The 20,737-nt window shown below is 39.3% G+C and overlaps 1 protein-coding gene across 3 annotated transcripts in view; it reads left to right on the forward strand.

Moving 5' to 3' along the window:
* The first annotated feature begins 10,846 nt into the window (after positions 1 to 10,846).
* LOC121375621 (receptor-type tyrosine-protein phosphatase T-like) overlaps positions 10,847 to 20,737 on the forward strand; it is a 139,406-nt gene continuing 129,515 nt past the window's right edge. For all 3 annotated transcript variants that reach the window (XM_041503164.1, XM_041503166.1, XM_041503165.1), the window contains exon 1: positions 10,847 to 11,096. In XM_041503164.1, the coding sequence (XP_041359098.1) occupies positions 11,024 to 11,096 (73 nt within the window). In that variant the 5' untranslated portion in view covers positions 10,847 to 11,023. The remainder of the gene's footprint in view (positions 11,097 to 20,737) is intronic.

Consider the following 20,737-nt stretch of genomic DNA (forward strand, 5'->3'; position numbering starts at 1 on the left):
ATCAGGAATGTCTCTTTAATGCAAAGAATCCTGGGAACTGATTCTCTACTTCAGTTTAGGCCGTTGAAACATAGGATTTTGTATGCTCTACTTCACTTTGAGGTGTTGAATTCTGGGAACTGCTATTCTCCTTTACACTTTAGACTGTTATGGCGTGGGAATTAAACTTTTAAAATAAATAAAAAAAGCTTTTATTTGCATACAAGGTCAATGGGTGGAGGTGGGGTCGAAAGAAATTGTTAAAAGGGACCATAATGCATCTAAAAAATCTACTTTTAATAGTTTTTACAAAGTATATGTCCTTGATTATTGCTCTGACGTTTCTGTGTATAATTAAAATGATTTTACTACAGACAATTCGAAACAGTACACATTTTATATTTATAAATATCGCTTCAAACTTTTTATTTGTCCCTTTCTGCCGATTGGCACAAAAACCATTAGTGAAAACATATACAGCACAGCTAGTGGCATGCTCACTTCCGGAACCTCCTGCGTTTGCCTGGTCTATTTCCGGTCCTTAAGTGCGAATGTCGTGTTGGAGGGTTTATTTTACAACATCCCGACAAGTTATTAATTATAGCACTCTAATCCTTCAAGTCATGATACCGTGACGTGTGTTAATGATTTGGATATCAAACCAAGATGTGGTTTAACTCCAAATTATCATAAGTTTTTAAGATGTTAGCAGCAATTAGCTCACTTTGATTACTCTAACCGTTATCATGTAATTTTGTAAAAAAACATTATCGTAAAATTTAAAAAAAAGAAAAGAAAAAACAACAATGATGCTGAATGTACAGAAAAACAGTAAAAACAAAAAACAAAACAAAACAAAACAAAACACCAACAACAAACGAACACACTGACGGGTCCCGAGAAGATCACGGGGGTCTCGTTAACCCCTTCCACCCGTTTGAAGTGCCTTTTTTTTTTATGCCTTTTGGTGGATTAAAAAAAACTAATCATCCGCATTATACAACACTAAATTGTCATGGAAAGAAAAGAAAGAAATGTTTTATTTAAAGACGCACTCAACATATTTTATTTACGGTTATATGGCGTCAGACATATGGTTAAGGACCACACAGATTGAGAGAGAAAACCCGCTGTGGCCACTTCATGGGCTACTCTTTCCAGTTAACAGCACGGGATCTTTTATATGCACCATCCTGCAGACACGGTAGTACATACCACGGCCTTTGATATACCAGTCGTGGTGCACTGGCTGGAACGAGAAATAGCCCAATGGGTCCACCGACAGGGATCGATCCCACACCGACCGCGCATCGAGCGAACGCTGTCATGGAAATGCGTCTCTGAGCATCTTTATTTAAAAAAAAATGTTTCGGAGAGCTTGTCCCCGAACCCCTTACAGATCTTATGAACTCACCTTGGAAGCTCATCTCTTTTGCCTTGGATAAACTCAAATTTGTTTTTTTAGAATTTTGTGACCCCCCCCCCCCTCCTTTACAAAATCCTAGATCCACCCCTGTAAACAAATATATTTTTATATCAATTCTAAAGTCTCTGCCTTCAAAAAATGATTGCAAAGCAGTTGCTCTACACGCTGCTATTGTTGACAACGTACACGTACGTTAACATATTTACAAACGTACGTGCGTGCGCTTGCCATCACGAACGGTCCACAATTTCCGTCTGTGTTACCAGGGCGTTTCATAATATCTGGTTTGCTGGTTATGTTTTCTGCGTGGCACATCAAAGCAAATGACAGAATTCATATCGAAGATCGTGTTTGGATATCTCGACTGAGTCATGGTTTAATTGACGCCGATCAACAGACAGCTATTTCATAATTAATCACAGCTTTTATTGTCGTTCTTCCCGGCAATAGTCCCTGTGCGTCCGTGCACCATTATTGATTTCTGACAATTTTGAAATTTGGTCAACACGAATACGTGTAATTTCCATACATTAATATAAAAATATTAAAGAGACAGGGGGTGGGGGGTGGAGGGTGGAGGGTTGTGGTGGTGGTGGTGGTAATACAATTCTAAAAAAGGCAATTTGAGTTTGTTGAAAGTAAATCTCTTAATGATAGCGAAATCTATAGTGCGGAAATTGTTTTTAATAAAATTACTCAGAAACGCGTTTTCAGTGCAATGTTGTTTATTGTAGATGGTGAATTAAAAAAAAAAAAACCATCATTCAAAAGAGAGCCCTCTCCGTATTCGCCATTGAGATATTCTTCTGAGTTTGTCTTTATTATAGCATGTTTTCGATAAACTGAGCCTTTTAACGATTAATATTACATATTAAATACACTTTATTGTTTAAAATGTCAGTGTCCGTACATACATTGTATTTCTTGTTATCCCAATGTTTGTACTAGTCCAGATAGTATTTTACCTCCAAATAATTTCGTACGTACAAACATTTATAGGAGAAAGAATAAAATCTGAGTTACTACAAAGATTAGAACGACCAGAAACACATTTGATATACAGAGATTGATGCTGTAAACAATACATTATTTTAAAGATGTAACGTTAGTTGTTGAAAAGGATTTAGTATTTGAAAATATATTACAATGGTTATAGGCATTTTGGTTATACTATAGACCAAAACTAGAGTTCAATAATATATCCTGTACTTAACTGACACAGATTGATAAATGTTACTTTATTTTGTTTAACGACACCACTAAAGCACATCGATATATTAAACCTTGGCTGCTGGATTCGAAATATTTGGTAATTCGGATATAGTCTTAGAGAAAACCCGCTACATTTGTTCCCATTAGTAGCAAGGAATCTTGTATATGCAGCGTCCCACAGACAGATCAGGACAAATCACGGCCTTTGATATACCAGTCGTGGGACACTGGTTGGGACTGTGAAAACCAAATAATAATAATAATAATTGCCAAAAGAACTGAATTCCATCTCCACCTTGTGATGCTCCTATATACTTAGGTTGTAGTTATTTCAATTAGTTATTTTCGTGTTTATATCCAATTACGGTTCAAGAACGCTGTCCTGGACAGACACCTCAGCCATCTGGACTGTCTGTCCAGGACAATGGATTAGTGGTTAGTTGTTAGTGAGAGAGAAGTCGGTGTAGTGGCCTTACACCTATCCACTCAAGGAGTCGTTAAACACGCTCTGGTTGGGAGCCGGTATCGGGATACGAACCCATTACCAACCAGCCTTTGAGTCCGATTGCTTAACCATTACACCACCAAGGCCAGTTTCTAAGTATTAAGAAGTAAAAAGGTTGAACCACTCGCAGATGCGAGCCACATGTTGCTGACGGATGTACACGCAATAATGGAGCACCGATTGCACTGGTACTTCACGTAACATCTGAGATCATGCGATCCAGTTCTAAAGGCGTCACTCCAGGGATCTCGTCTCATTACAGCACTCGCTAGACTACTCAAAATCTAGAATTACATTAACACGTAATCCTTTTAATAATACATGTCGCAGTTATGTCGTTTCTAGAAGTCAATCCGTAAAGATGTTTTTTGGCTTAAGTGTTCGATTTTACTTTATGGTTAATCAGATAAATCATATTGTCGTTTAAAATTAAAGGTACAGCATCATAGTTGCATATACCACATTTCGCTATTTTAACATTTATTTGTTATACATACATGTAACAACAAATTAATTGATCCCACGCATAATATTTACATAAATAACTCGGGAATGTCGAAATTGTATTGTGCATGCACACCATTTAGATGGATCCCTGTCGACGGGCCCATTGTGCTATTTTTCGTTCCAGCCAGTGCACCACTACTGGTATATCAAAAGCCGTGGTATGCGGTATCCTGTTTGTGAGATGGTGCATATAAAAGATCCCTTGCTACTAATGAAAAAATGTAGCGTGTTTCCTGTCTAACACTATATATCAGAATAACCATATGTTTGACATCCAATAACCGATAATTAGTAAATCAATGTGCTCTAGTGGTATCGTTAAACAAAACAAACTTTAAACTTTGCAGAAAGGACAGTTTTCGACCTTTCTCCTTTACGTAAACAGTCGATGTCTGTAGAACATATCTTTTGAAATGACGAATCAAAATATTGCAAGTTCATTCTCGGCAACTAGATATTGCCGTCAGACGTATGAGTTGCAAACTTGTCGGCAACATCCACCTGGCATGACGTTATGGAGCGATCGCATGAACTGAGAGCGTTCAGTTTCATCGGTCATTCTCTAACGGTTCTCCATTAAAAGTATCTAGTAGTAGATTAAATAATTATTTGGTTGTTATCTTTTTATGGGCATATAGTTGAACGTATGTTTACATTTCAAAGGGAAAAAAATTGGGCGGGTAGACACCATTATGCAACTTTGAAAGTGGACCTTTAATTCGACAAATATATACTGAGATAGACATGTAAAATGCTGGATTTCGCACCGGTAGCATATTTTAATATCTTAAAAGCAAAAGGATTTGGCATAACTCTATATTTATTAATGGTAAATACAGACAGTAGATGGAGTTCCGTAACTCGAGCTGCTGACTAGGTTGTCTACTGATGGTTTTGACACTTTTTTCTTTATTAACAATCTCATATAACATTTAATAAATTTATTAATTTGTTTGTAAAACGGCAATTTTTAATTTATCCAACCAAAATATGTGTTTATGATGGATGTCACAAATAGGGTAGGATACCCTTCCCTGACACTGTATTCTTCTTCTTTCTTTCTTTCTTTCTTTCTCTTTCTTTCTTTTTTCTTCTTTTTCTTCTTCTTATTATATATCGCATTAAAATAATTAAAACAATTATTAAATGATCATTAACTGACTCAATTTTATTAATCTTTTATTTAAAAGAAATACATTTTGACAAAAACCTTTTTTTTAATAGATTTATACTAGTATTCAGATTCAGTTTTATTTATCAGAACCATGGTAAACAAATTTTATATACACAGTTTTCATTTCTAGATTTCTTACAATCGAAAACTCACGCGCTCTCTCTCTCTCTCTCTCTCTCTCTCTCTCTCTCTCTCTCTCTCTCTCTCTCTCTCTCTCTCTCTCTCTCTCTCTCTCTCTCTCTCTCTCTCTCTCTCTGTGTATGTTTGTAAGTGCGTATGTGTATGTATGTTTGTATGTATGTATGTGTGTGTGTAGTTATCTTAACAAATTAAAACTAAACTACTTTTAGTTTTTTTTCCACGGTAATACTATAATGGTAATACATTTGGTGAATGTAAAAACAAGGAAAATGAGTTACTAATTTAAAAATACATTTTACCGTTAAAATTAACTGGACTGTCGCACGACGACGGCCTATTACTTTCATTCATTTCATTACTGTATTCACTTAAAGTTCCTGGACAGACATTTAAATTAACTGTTTTGTCTGTCTAGCCAGTAAGAGAATGGTTAATTTAATTTCATTTCAACTTATTTGTGTGCTTATATCCAATTAAGGTTCAAGCACGCTGTCATGGGCACACACCTTAGCTATCTGGGCTGTCTGTCCAGGACAGTGGATTAGTTGTTAGTGGTTATATATTAGTGAGAGAGAAGAGGGTGTAGTGGTCTTACACTCTACCCACTGAGTAGTTAAAACTCGCTCTGGATGGAAGCCGGTATCGCGACAAACCCAGTACCCACCAGCCTTATGTCCGATGGCTTAACCATGACACCACTGAGGTCGGTGAATGGTTAATGGTTAATGATTATATTACCAGGAGGGTCTCCATGGGTACTCGAGTACTTGGGCACGTTATAGTAGTGTAAAGGTGTGTAAATATAAAAGTGTGCCCCCCACTTTTTGGCACCTTCCTATGTCACTGAATGAACTATAATACAATGGACAATGTAGGACAATAATTTCAGCAGTAGATAATGATTATATGATCATGCGCTGGTTTCTCTATTTGAACTGGCCATCCATCCGTCACAAAACTGAACAAATCAACCAGTTTCTAAATGCAATACAATCAAATGGCATGATTTGGCATCCATGTTCAGCGCTAGACTTAAGATGCATAATGCGATTTTACTTTATTTCTTAGTCTCATTATCATCTAGTGTAAGTGTCGGGTACTCGTGTCCGGGTCGAGTTTGACCCTAAGTACTCGAGTCCAATATTTTGGACTCGTGGAGGCCCTATTGACTAGTTAGCGAGAAAGGAAATGTTTTATTTAACGACACACTCAACACATTTTATGTACGGTTATATGGCGTCAGACATATGATTAAGGACCACACGGACATACATGTCAACTCTTACGGATCACCCGTAAGACTTACGGATTTTTTTAGCATTTGACAGTCTTACAGGCGTAGGACAAATTCCTTACGGGTAACACGCATTTTCAGGTTTTAATTTTTTTTCATTATTATTATTTTTACATGGCTCGTTATCATCTAAGTAAGCCATCCTTCGTGATCCTTCGTAATTTTCGTTGGCCTTTCGTGAATCGAGAAACGGCCATTTTGTCGTATTTATTTTGGATGAGAGGTGCCACCTAGCGGATATATGTGCACTAATCAAAATTGTACTTGTTAATAGTCTCGATTTTCATTTTCATGTTGCCTTGAATTTAAAATCACCAATTCCCCGTCCTTTTGCAGCTCGCTTATGGATTTCTTATGGATTTTTGTCCACAGTCTTATAGGTGTTGATCAGTAAAGGTTGGCATCTATGCACACGGATATTAATGGAGGAAACCCGCTGTCGCCACTTAATGCGCTACTCTTTTCGATTAGCAGCAAGGGATCTTTTATATGCACCATCCCTAGTGAGAAAGGAGACGTAGTGGCCTTAAACTTCCACCATGAGCCAAATCTAGCACAGTCGGTAGAGTGCTCGCGTGAGCCACCTCAATGGACATATTCTCGGATTGTTTTCCCGTTCCAACCAGTGCCACACGATTGGTATATTAAAGGCTGTGGTAAGTTCTCTCCTGTCTGTAGAACATATATAAACGATCCCTTGCTGCTAATAATATATATTTTTAACGAGTTTCCTCTAAGACTACGTGTCAAAAATTACAAATGTTTGACACACAATAGCCGATGATTAATACAAAAAAATCAATGTGCTCTAGTGGTATACTTAAACAAAATAAACTTTAACTCATTCTCGGTGGAGGCCGGTGTTGCATAGACGTACGGATTCCAGTGGCGGATTCAGTGTCACATTGAATAGAGGTCGCAACGAGGCTGTGATATTGGCGTATGGGGGAGGGAAGGAAGGAAATGTTTTATTTAACGACGCACTCAACACATTTTATTTACGGTTATATGGCGTCAGACATATGGTTAAGGACCACACAGATATTAAGGAAGGAAACCCGCTGTGGCCACTTCATTGGCTACTCTTTTCGATTAGCAGCAAGGGATCTTTTATATGCACCATCCCATAGACAGGCTAGCACATGCCACGGCCTTTAATGTACCAGCCGTGGTGCACTGGCTGTAGCGAGAAATAATCCAATGGGGCCAAAACTGACCGAGGATCAAGCGAGCGATACCAACATCTCGCCCGACCGCACAGTGTCAAACAGGAGCGCTGTACCACTGGGCTACATCTCGCCCTTGATGGGGGACTGGATTTTTCAAGGGTATCTCCAAAATCCTCGAGGAAAGTTCTACGATTAAATTAATACTATGAATTGCAAGTTTTAATAGTGTCTTACTAATATAATGAAATATTGCTAAAAAACAGGTAGGGGCGGGATTGTTTTAGTAATTTTTAATGGAGACGGGTGGTCCTTCTCCACCCCTTCCAATGTGGGGGGGCATGGAGATCCTTCCCCCTTCCAATGTGGGTGGATCTTCAATATAAAATCCTGGTCACACCAATACCTACGCACCCCCAGCTCCGATTGGAAAGGTCCTAATAAACAAACAATCAAAGAAACAATCATATATATATATATATATATATATATATATATATAACACTTACCTCTAACTTTGTACCAGAACATCACAGTAGTTAGCTGTCGTCATTAGATACAGTAGTATTAGATCCATGCACAGATATTTTACACACATTTTATACACATTAAAAACACTAAAAAACCCTATATATATGCTTATAAATGCCAAAAAGCGATTCTGTTCGCACATTTCTGAATTTAAACTATATCCAGAAGAATGCACGTAGTATCGCTTTGACATCAATAAAGAAAGAAAGAAAGAAATGTTTTATTTAACGACGCCACTCAACACATTTTATTTACGGTTATATGGCGTCAGACATATGGTTAAGGACCACACAGATTTTGAGAGGAAACCCGTTGTCGCCACATAGGCTACTCTTTTACGACAGGCAGCAAGGAATCTTTTATTTGCGCTTCCCACAGGCAGGATTGCACAAACCAGTTGAACCAGTTATGGATCACTGGTCGGTGCAAGTGGTTTACACCTACCCATTGAGCTTTGTGTAGCTCTCACTCAGGGTTTGGAGTCGGTATCTGGATTAAAAATCCCATGCCTCGACTGGGATCCGAACCCAGTACCTACCATCCTGTAGACCTATGGCCTGCCACGACGCCACCGAGGCCGGTTTGACATCAATAAGCATATTGAAACGTAAAAGTATTGTTGACGTCACGCCAAAGTAACGTTTCCGGCCATTTTCGTTATTTTACGGAAAATGTCAAAATACCATTGAAATGCGCACCCCAGCACCGTCCCCTTGCAGACCCGTGGGGATCGAAGGAGTGTCGGCGGAGGACCAGTGCGTTTTTCTTTCTTTAATCCTACTTTATATAAATAAAGATAAAATTCTGGCTTACCCCCCCCCCCCCCATAAATGTTGCCTCCTCCACTACAGAGTCCCCCGCCCTCTACATGTCCTCCCTATGGGCTTGCCTTGATCCGCACCTGGCAGGGAATAAAGGTAGCGCAGGACTATGTACAGTATATAATCCAGTGTCCGTCAACGGCGGGTTTGATGATGTAAAACATATCAAGTGCATAAAAGATATTCAGGCATTATGTAGTTTTTATGACAAATTCAAAATGTAGCGTCACATCTGAACCTGTCGGTGGATATTTCTTTCAATAATATATGTATATTTTAAAATGGTAGTGCATAAAATTATTTGGATAAGAGTAGATTAACGTACTTTTAATGGGATTCCTAATTTAGGTCCTTGCACAATTTGCTGAATCTAGACTAATGCAATTAAAAATATTTAGGGGTCACAAGAGGTTTGTGACCTGTAATATTTTCGAAACGAGAGTTCCCCAGACCCCCCAGACAACCCGTGGATCCGCGCCTGGGTTCTCAATTGTATAAGGAGGCAGGTTCGAATTAAACGATATTGTCCGCCCTTTTTGCCCGAATTAGAAGATCTGCTTTAGCACTGGGGGGGGGGGGGGGGGGGGGGGGGGGGGGAGGCACTTCACCAGATCCCTGTCTCATACGCTTATGTGGTGCTGGGATTCTAAACAAGTACCTCCATCATTCAATATGATGAGGCACTGGATGTAGTTCAGTGGTAAAGCGTTCACTCGACGCGCAGTCGGTTTGGGATCGATCCCCGTCGGTAGGCCCATTGGGCTATTTCTCCTTCCAGCCAGTGCACCACGACTGGTATATCAAAGGCTGTGGTATGTACTACCCTGTCTGTGGGATGGTGCATATAAAAGATCCCTTGCTACTAATGGAAACAAAATGTAGCGGGTTTCCTCTCTAAGACTAAAGCCGGTGATTAATAAATCAATGTGCTCTAGCGGTAACAAACAAACATCCGGTTTGTTTCAGTACGATGACTTGATCACTGTACACACACCACCTAGGCCGTTATCTGCATATGCCACCGGTCTCGGTGGCACAGTGGTTAAGTCATCGGACTACAGGCTGGTAGGAACAGGGTTCGCAGCCCGGTGCCGGCTCTAATCCAGAGCGAGTTCTTAAGGGCTCAATGGGTAGGTGTAAGGCCACTACACCCTTTTCTCTCTCACTAAGCACTAACCAACTAACAACTAACCCACTGTCCTAGACAGACAGCCCAGATAGCTGAGGTGTGTTCCCAGGACAGCGTGCTTGAACCTTAATTGGATATAAGCACAAAAATAAGTTGAATTGAATTGAATTGCATATGCCACGCTCACTGGACCATCGAGACAACTGATGCTGTGGTAGAATCCTCTAATCAATCACCAACGGCCGCGACGTCCTGCATTGTTCCCCTCATTGTTACCCCGGCAGACGACAGGCGGAGAGCGCGCGGCAAGTGCGTGCATATTGAACAATATAGTTTTTTCTAACGGCGGTTAAAAAAATCGAAGAGGACCATTTGATTTAATACAATTTGCACAGAGCTGGCCGTTAAACACTTTCAAGCTGGCTTCGTTTTGCGAAAATAGCTTTCCTAAAGCGCCGTAACACTTCCATTTTAATTTCTTTACAACTGATTAAATTTGCGTTAATAGTGTGGAAGAAGTTCCACTGACCAGCTAAGCAGTGAGATAGCTTCATTCATTGGAGAGAAAAAAAAGAAAAAAAGAAAAAAGAAAAAAGAAATCACCGGGAAAAAAAGAAAAAAGAAAGAGGAAAAAACCGAACAAAAACCCTTGATGTAAATAAATAGAAAGCTGCGACACAAGTCCACTTGGTGATTTTATCCCGGGGCGTAAACTGTTTCTTTTGTAACCCTGTCCCCAATCCATCACAACTAGGCTGTTATAGTGTTTAAGAACGGCCTGACCCACATCTGATGGTACACTGATGAGGACACACCACCGCCGTAGTATATAATAATACGTAAAACACGGTCCAGGGAGTCGGCAGCAGTACTAGTAGACAGAAATACCTGTGAAAGCCGTTCAATAAAGAGGGTGGCGTTCGCAAGTTCCCAAGAGAAAAAAGCTGTCAATACTGGCGGAGTAATGAAATCCGCATATGGCCTATGACCAATTTAGCTCCCGAGCATGCGCGAGTATTTGCCTTCCAGTCGAGCTCCTGAAACTGGATCCGGTGCGTTCCTCACTCAGCCTGTCGGGAGAACGATGTAAACTTCTCGGAGAACGGATACTGGGAACATGGAAGAATGACCGTTGGATATGGCCACTGTGTTTTGGATTATACTGTGGATACTTTGTTTGGATACCCTGACAAGTTCCCGTGTCAACGGCAGTAAGTAGAATAGTATATTGTTTTGTAGTAGTAGACTGTTGGCACTTTCCAAAGTTTAGAATTTTTGTGTGTGTGTGTATTCCTGTTGGGCCCATTCCTTCGCAGTTACTCGAAGAGTTCCAAAAATAAACTCGTTGCCATATGTTATTTGTTGGTTAGCAGTTGGAGTACAGCCGCTCTACACAGGTGATACCACGTCGGTCTGTTTCCAAATAAGCCAAATCGTTTAACGGTAGTTGCTGTTTGCTCGTTTCAAGATAAACTACTAGTATAGGTGGTCAGTTGTTTTGACGACAAGCAAATACATCTAAGATCATTTGAGATGTGTTAAGATATGCATGTGTATTTGGTTACCGCTAACTTAATACAGCTGTATAAAAAGGTAGACCGTTACATAAAAACTTAATTAAAAATTAATTTTTGGTTTCGTCTTGTTAAAACAATGATTTGAAAATATCATCTCAGCTTTAGTGAGATACAGATTTGCATAAATGTTGAGAAAGAAGATTAGCGTTAATTTGGTCTGTCGGTTTAGTTGCCCGTTTTATTTTGGCAACAGGTGTTATTGATGCATGGACTATCAATGGAAATGTCATACGATGTTCTGTAATGTTCAAAGATTAGATTAACTTTCGAAAAAGCTTATCAGAATTGTTCACCACAATGAAAAAACGCGTTATATATAACACTAATTCTGTTTCAAAATAATAACCCAAAAATCCTTTAAAAATATAATATATATGTCAGTTTTAAAATCGCATCTACAAACTAAAGCGTCAAACTGATATTTAGATTTTGTTTGGAAGCCATAAATTTGATCAGCTCTTTAAAAATATTAATATTTTAAACAGAACAAATAAGTTACTACTTTGATATTTTATAATTGCAAAATCCAGATTGACTCTGTCAGTTGCCAACTTAGCCAAATGTTATCTTGATATTTTAGACATCGATAAAATAAAATATTTTTTAACTAATAATTAAACAACAACAAAAAATGTTATATTGACATGAATCATATTTCAAGAAAAAATATTTTACAGCATGAGCCCTGAAAAATTGGAAGCAAGTTTCATTGAACCGAAATGGCTGTGCACGTCTGACTTTTCGTGTTAGCGGGTGTTTAGAAAACCCGCGGTTCTTTTGTGTGGAACGGATCCTCACTATCGATTTGTCCTAGAGGATGGTGATGGTCCACTAGTACAGTTTATAGGAATTTCTCGCACCCATTATTACTGCTGCAGAAACACTACTTTTCAAACAGCGCTAGAGGTCTTAGTAAGAGAGTGTGACACTGACACAAGCCTGGATGTATACGACTCGCGAAACCAATACACCAGAAAATGAATGCGTGGAATTCAGGCTAAACTGTTTTGAAAATTGTTCTAAAGTACTCGCAACACACACACACACACACACACACTAGCACTAATGCAGGCAATTTGTGAATAATGACTCGTTAGTTGCTTTCGAATCAGCAGTTGGTAGCGCCTGTTTCGTTTTGAGATCATCAGATAAAAAGTGTGTGGTCGACAGCCATCAACAAAAGATGCCTGTCCGATTGCTAAACTGCTTCTGAAAGGTTCTTAATGCTGTTTTGAAAATGTTACGACCAACATGAAAACAAACACTTTAGTTTAATGATATTGATATTTGTGAAAAGGCGCTTAATGACAATATTGAGCAAGGGCAGATCCAAGGGAGAAACCAGGTACATCTGATCTGTCCCCCACTAAAAATTTTTAAAGTAGCCCCTTTTTAACTTTTTTGTGTGTTTTGTTTTACAATTTTCATTGAAAATCTTTTTTTCCCAAGGAGTTGGTACATGTGCCCTATTGCCCTTGGCCCCCTCCATAAAAATACTGGTACATCAAAGGCCATGGTGTGTGATATCCTGTCTGTGGGATGGTGCATATAAAAGATCCCTTGCTTCTAATCAAAAAGAGTAGCCCATGAAGTGGCGACAACAGGTTTCCTCCCTCAATATATGTGTGGTCCTTAACCATATGTCCGATGCCATATAATCGTAACTAAAATGTGTTGAGTGCGTCCTTAAATAAAGCAATTACTTTCCTTACTTCCTTAAAATATTTCATGGGTCCGCCCTTGTTGAGGAATGAGCATGCACGTCATATATGTACATATTCCAATATACATGTACTAGTTAGTAATTTAAAGAAGACTAAAAATAAAATGGTTGTTTATGAACTTCCAATTTAAAACATTTGGTCACTTGTATCAGAAGCAATGGTGATTGTTCTATTCAGAATTCCATTTCCAGTCTAGCAGTGACTACATCAGAAGCAAGAAAACCAATGAATGGTATACATGGCATACATACATCATAAATTGCTTTTAAACTTGTATCAGGGAAAATAATGGTTTATCCCCTAACAAACCATGTTAAACTTGATTGATATGGAAAATGTATAATGTTTAATGCCACATTCATTCATTCATTCGTTCGTTGGTTCATTAATTCATATATATCCATAAATTCATATATTAATTAATTAATTCGTTTATTCATTCGTTCATTCATTCGTCATTTCATTCTGTTTGAACATGAACCACCCTCTGAGCTAAGTGGTCGTGGCAATACAACCCGTCATTACAGCTGCCTCTACTAAAAGAAACAATAACGCAAACTGGCGATGATTTCCACTACTACAACAGAACAAGCGTTCAATCCTGTTTATTGACCGCCTCTCCAACACGCCTGCACGGTCCAGCTAGGACCGATTTCAAACATATCTCTTTACACAGTGTCTCATCAAGAGGTTGGCCCAGAGGGAATGAGCTGGGAATGCCCCTCTGTCATTATTTTTTTTTGAATGACGCAATTAAATTTGATCAAAATTACATTTTGCTGAAAACGTGACCCTGTTTAAGGAGCACGGTTAACATAACAGCCAGGACTCTTCCTGGTAACTAGGAGTAGCAGCAGAAACAAAACATCCACCCCCCAAAAAAAAAATCCACCACCATCACCACAACCAACAACAACAAGAACAACAACCCCCCCCCAAAAAAAAATCCAAAAAAAAATCCAACAAAACAACAACAAATAAACAAGACAATCAAACAAATAAACCCACCCCACCTCCAAAAAACAACCCACCCCCCAAACCACCTTCAATTATGGTACAGTATTATAAGGTCTTCTTGAGGTAGGCAAAGAGAGCACTTTTAAATTGAAATGACTCTTATTAGTATTTTCTGCCTCACGCTGAGTACGGTCCTGCCTGAACACCATTCACATATTATAAATAAATGGTAAAGTTAACTGTTAAGACGTTAATTTTCAACACTTTCTAGATACTTTCAAAGCCTAAAGCCACCCAATCTAATCCCTCTTCCCATCACAGACAATACTATCACTTAATATCCAGCTCCCCGTTTTTCCTAATTATTTGCAAAAACATCTGCTACAACCAAATTCCACATGGTAAAAGCATTCCACGTTTCACACGCTTCAGCGGCTGAAGATGTACAAATCCGTCTAATTAGTAATTTGTACTGTATAACGAAAATGTTTCAAGCATTGGCGTCCTCACTACATGGCTATTACTTGCCCCGTGTGCTATTACCATCACGCGAAACCTAGCGGCTTTAATAATAGTTAAAAAGCGCGCTTCGTCCGTTCAGGCCGTAGGATCCAACTCCAATGATGACCCTGTTTTCAGGTCATCCTATTGTGGTGTTGGGTTTTTCTTGTGTTGTCCAAGCGTGAAGTCCAAGGCCCCACAGGCAGGGAGAACAACACCGCTAATTATAGTCCGCGGTACAGGTCAATAACTAACAGATACCAAACTGAAGGGGGAAGCGGCGTGGTGATTAGAGCAGGCTGAACAAACTGTTTGAGTTTGGGTATAACTCGTCTAAATATGGATTTTATAGCTGTTACAGTGTTAGTTTAGGAAGACGAGTTTTATTTGTAAATAGGTTATTAAGACGTCCTGTGCTGTGTCTTAATACAAATGAAAGGAAAAAAACTATGGTTTTATGAGACCAATATCGGTGGGATAGTAGTAATGTCATGGGCTTTAAGGTTGGTATAGGTACTGGGTTCTCGTCCCAGCATCGGCTCCAATCCACAGGGAGTTTCAAGGGCACAACAGGGAGGCGAAAGGCCGCTATACAAACTTAAAAATTATTTCTCATAGACTGACATTAATAACTTCCTTAAACATACTGCCAAGACAGCTGAAGTATATGCCATAGACAGCGTGTTTGAACTTTATTTGATTTTGCACTGCCTAATGACTTCATGAAAACAGTTCCTTTAAATACCTGGCTGATAAAACAGGAAAATCATCTTCAATGGCGCAGTGGTATGTTAGCGTATTTTTCAGAACAAAGAGAGGAAAATACCACGACTGTTGTGAAGCGTATCATGTCTTGATCAAAGAGAAAAAAAGATCCTATACGTGTAGACGAAGTAGAGCGAAAGGAAGCACCACGAAGTCGAATACCAACCCATGAATCAAACTTGTCAGTAAATGCAGACTTAATTACATTTGAAACTCGGTGTTGAGAGACTAGGCTGTTTCAACAGACCCGTAGGACCAATATTTGATGCGGGCGGCATAATGCTCTAGTGAGGGAGCACTATCTCGTGTGACCGGCCTCGGTGGCGTCGTGGCAGGCCATCGGTCTACAGGCTGGTAGGTACTGGGTTCGGATCCCAGTCGAGGCATGGGATTTTTAATCCAGATACCGACTCCAAACCCTGAGTGAGTGCTCCGCAAGGCTCAATGGGTAGGTGTAAACCACTTGCACCGACCAGTGATCCATAACTGGTTCAACAAAGGCCATGGTTTGTGCTATCCTGCCTGTGGGAAGCGCAAATAAAAGATCCCTTGCTGCCTGTCGTAAAAAAGAGTAGCCTATGTGGCGACAGCGGGTTTCCTCTAAAAACAGTGTCAGAATGACCATATGTTTGACGTCCAATAGCCGATGATAAGATTAAAAATCAATGTGCTCTAGTGGCGTCGTTAAATAAAACAAACTTTACTTTTTTTATCTCGTGTGTTTGTGTGTGTGTGTGTGGGGGGGGGGGGGGGGGACAAATCAGATTTTTATCTTTATATGGAGAACAAAAACAAAACAAAAATAAATAAACTCGTACATTTTCGTCTTCAAGTATGTACGAGTGGGGGTGAGAGGGGCGGGCTGCGCCATATCGCAATGACCACTCCATCGTTTTGAGGCTAATATGTACTGTCTCAGTACCACCTCTAGTCCAGAGTGAAGAGATCAATGGGTAGGTACGACCAATACACCGACTTCTTTCTAACAGCTAACCATTAACCCATATCCTGGACAGTCCTGGACAAATAGTCCATAGATTTGGTGCTCAGGATATTGTATGTACTTAAACAGCTGAATACGAACACGAATACCCGTAACAAAAACACACGCTACTGTTTTGGTGCTAGTATTGCTCTCTGAACTTTTGTAGTTGTAAAAAGTAAAAAAAAAAAAAAAACACCCATAAAAAACCCCCCATAAAAAAAACCCCAAAACAAAACATTTCCCCCAAAACAAAACATTTCCCCCAAAACTCCCCAAACAAACAAAAAACAAACACAAAGAAACAAAACCCAGAAAAAAAGAAAACCAAAAACAACAAACAAACAATTTATTTGCTTAACTTGTACACTGTTGATGTAATGTCAGGTCACTGCAGCAGTTTAATATCTATATGATATATTGTATGTTTCTGTTCCCGTATCTGCAGACTAGCTGTTGACGTAATATTTAATAATTATATGCGATTCAACCATGATTTACGTTTGTATCTCACGTATGAACTAGCTGTAGACAACTTGGCACAATATTTAACAACATTACAAGCCGCGACCACTAACAGCAACAAGAGGTAATCTTTAAACAGAACGCTAAATGCTTTTCATTATCCATCATGGTATCGTGGCATCTTGATTTGTTTTCGTCTAATGAGTAATGTGTTCGCTGTTATCATGAAAAGAGTTGCAACACGTTCATCAGGGCGGGCGGTGTACGGACGAGAAGCGATTGCAGTCTACCTGGATTTTTCAGGAGGAATCCATTAGCGTACGTTCTATTCCAGGACTGTGAGTGTGGCCAGCACCGGGTTGTGGAAGGTTTCCCGACTCATCACTCTTTACCCAGCTGTTTAGCCTCTCTCACCCACTGCCAGATGATCCGCTAACAGATCCAGTGTGTTCTTCTACCAACAATATGACGCAGAGAATTCCTCGACGCAATAACAACAGATTCGCTGCATTATGTTCCCGGTACACTGCAGATCATTATAATATGGTAGCAGTCGGCGAAGTCCGCACCAACGGACCTTAAAGCCGCACACCCTAGTTCCATCCAGCGAAAATAAATTATAATTTGGTTAATCTACAAACCTGTAACACACTTAGATCACGTTTTTATCAAATGGAGTGAAAAAGCAGGTTTTATATCGATAAATACCATGGGAATCCCCATGTCCCAATTGCTTGAAATAATTTTGAAAGTTAGTATTCTGATGTCACCGGTAGATGTCGCTCGAAGCACAACAATGCCTACGTCACGACAAATTTCACAGACTTGGGGTGCGTTCGTTTCACCTCTCTTGGACATGTTCCAACTGTTCTGTCCTGGTTGTATCCCCTTCTCCAGATATCGTAAGACTTAGCAAAATTATTGGTTTTAAGGGTTTGTAACGTTTTATATTGATACACTTACTTGTCTGAACTTTATTGTTACTGAAAATGTTCACGAACTGTGAAGAAAAATCTCACAAAAATGAACAACAACAAATGATGTTGATCGCGCGAACCGTGCACGAGAAAACAAACCGAACCAAAATGATAACGGTCACGTGGTATACTAACGTCTGTGACATTGAAATGGAAATATCCCGTCTAAAAATAGATTAGACCTTGTCTGCTCAACGGTTTTTTCTCAAACGTGCGCCCGTTTTTCAGAAATAGGAAAAATGCATTTTGTGGTATTACAAACACCAGGATTACCAGGATTACCAAAAAACACTTCAGGTGAATGGAAATGTATATTCTAAATAATAAACGGTAAGTAAAGTGCAATTTTATTTGTGAAAAAATGGGTTTAATAGCTAAAAATAACGGCGTAATGGTTAACAACTAGCCGTAACTAGGGTGTGTCCCTTTAAGGCAGCACAACCATTCACTTAAATTGCAACCATGTCATTATAAGTTCTAAGTCAGAAGAAAAAGAAGAAGAAGTTTGTTTTGTTTAACTACACCAATGGAGCACGTTGATTAATTAATCATCGGCTATTGGATGTCAAACATTTGGTATTTTTTCACTCGTAGTCATCAGAGAAAACCCGCTACATTTTTCTTAATGCAGCAAGGCATCTTTTATATGCACTTTCCTACAGACATGAAAGCACATACCCCGGCCTTTGACCAACTGTGGTGCACTGGTTGGAACGACAAAAAACCCAATCAATTGAATAGATCCATCGAGGTGGTTCGATCCTGCGACGCAAGCACCTAAAGCGACTGATCTAAATCTTTCCCCTCTTCTAAGTGGGAATATATTTTATGAAAAATAGGACTAAGTGGGTGTGTTTTGTGCGTGTATATCTCTGTGTCCGTTAGTCCGTCCGTCCATCTTGTCTGTTAGCTCATCCACCCGTCTGTCTGTTGTTGTGCCTTTCTGTCCGTCCATCAGTCAGTCACCCAGTCGGTACGTCCGTTTGTTGGTCTCTCGATGGGTGTCCATTTGTGTCTGTGTGCGCGCGTGAGTTACATGTATAAAGGCACGTCTGTTATGCAGCCACTTATCTTAAGCAGACATCTTAATTCTTTTGTTGCAAAACATCTACCGGTAACATATACTGTTGGAAAGAAATAAAGGAACACATACATTAAATAGTGACAACAAGTAACAAAAACTCCCATCCACAGTATGAAGAAGTTAACCGTATTACTGACTTTCAATTTCACATTAAATCTCTGTATGTTATACAGGTAAAACTTAAAGGGACAGACCCTAGTTTCAACCCGTGAAAATTAACACTAAGTTTAGTTCATCTGCATGACTACGAGTCAGAATTACCAAATGTTTGACATCCAATAGCCAATGATTAATTACTCAGTGTGCTCCTATGGTGTCGTTAAACAAAACAAACTTCAGTTAATCTACAAACCTGTAACACATTTGGATGAAGTTACAATTGAGTGAAACATGAGTATATGACTTTGAAATGGTGGAATACCCTCTAAAAATAGACTAAAACTCAACTCCATAACTGTTACTTCTCAGACGCACGTGCGTTTTAAAAAAATATGAAAAATGCATTTTGTGATAATAGAAACATTAGGTTGACCAAAAACACTTTGAATGTACGGAAATGGATAATCTAAACAATAAAATCTAAGTAAAGTATGATTTCAGTTATCAAAAAACGGCTCTAATAGTAAAAAATATGCCTTAGTATTTAAAAACTATGGTATGTCCCTTTAACTACTTTAGTAATGAACTAAAGTTGTTCTAAATGTCTGTCATGTATTCCCATATTTCTTTTCATCAGTATCCCAGAAGAAGTAGTACAAACTGAAATGTTTAAAACGACTTACTTTGATACTTAATGTGTACCTATATAACCACACATTTACCAACACCTACTTCTCACTGGCCTAATGAGTTCAACGTTCAGTACGTTCAACTTTAGTTTTACGAAACGGGATATTTCTGTATGAAATGATTACGATATACTATTCCCTCGACGCTTCAGCTTACCGCAAACAGCACAGTAATGGAAAACGAAGACACGAAAAATCTGGACGTACAGGCTAATGATGTCATTGACATCTCGTATTTGCACCTGAGAGTAAAGAAGAGGAATATAATGTATCTTTAACGACACTTCAGCACATTTTAAACTACTATTTGGTGCATAATATATAGTTATTTCGACGTAGCCGACATGGTCGATATAGAGAATAAGAGAAAACCCGCTGCTGACACATGGGCTGCTCCTAACGACCACAGGTACCCCCAAACAGAAACCCCAAGTACTAATGCAATAATTACATATATATACTTATTATATAACATAAATCAGCGTTATTGGTAGGGGGTACCTGTGCTAACGACAAGCACAGATAAAAAAAGGAGTAAAGTTTGTTTTTATTTAACGACGCCACTAGAGCACATTGATTTTTTAATCTTATCATCGGCTATTGGACGTCAACCATATGGTCAATTTGACACTGTTATTTAGGGGAAACCCGCTGTCACCACATAGGCTAGTCTTTTACGACAGGCAGCAAGGGATCTTTTATTTGCACTTCCCACAGGTAGGATAGCACAAACCATGGCCTTTGTTGAACCAGTTATGGATCACTGGTCGGTGCAAGTGGTTTACACCTACCCATTGAGCCTTGCGGAGCACTCACTCAGGGTTTGGAGTCTGTATCTGAATTAAAAAACCCATGCCTCGACTGGGATCCGAACCCTGTACCTACCAGCCTGTAGACCGATGGCCTAACCACGACGCCACCGAGGCCGGTCACAGTGGGATACTGCATATGTACTTTCCTATAGACAGGACAGTACATATCACGGCTTTTGGTGTACCACACGCCTTAAAACAACACAAGACATGGTTGAGC

The sequence above is a fragment of the Gigantopelta aegis genome, chromosome 6 (assembly GCF_016097555.1).
Source record: "Gigantopelta aegis isolate Gae_Host chromosome 6, Gae_host_genome, whole genome shotgun sequence".
Classification (NCBI taxonomy): Eukaryota; Metazoa; Mollusca; class Gastropoda; order Neomphalida; family Peltospiridae; genus Gigantopelta; species Gigantopelta aegis.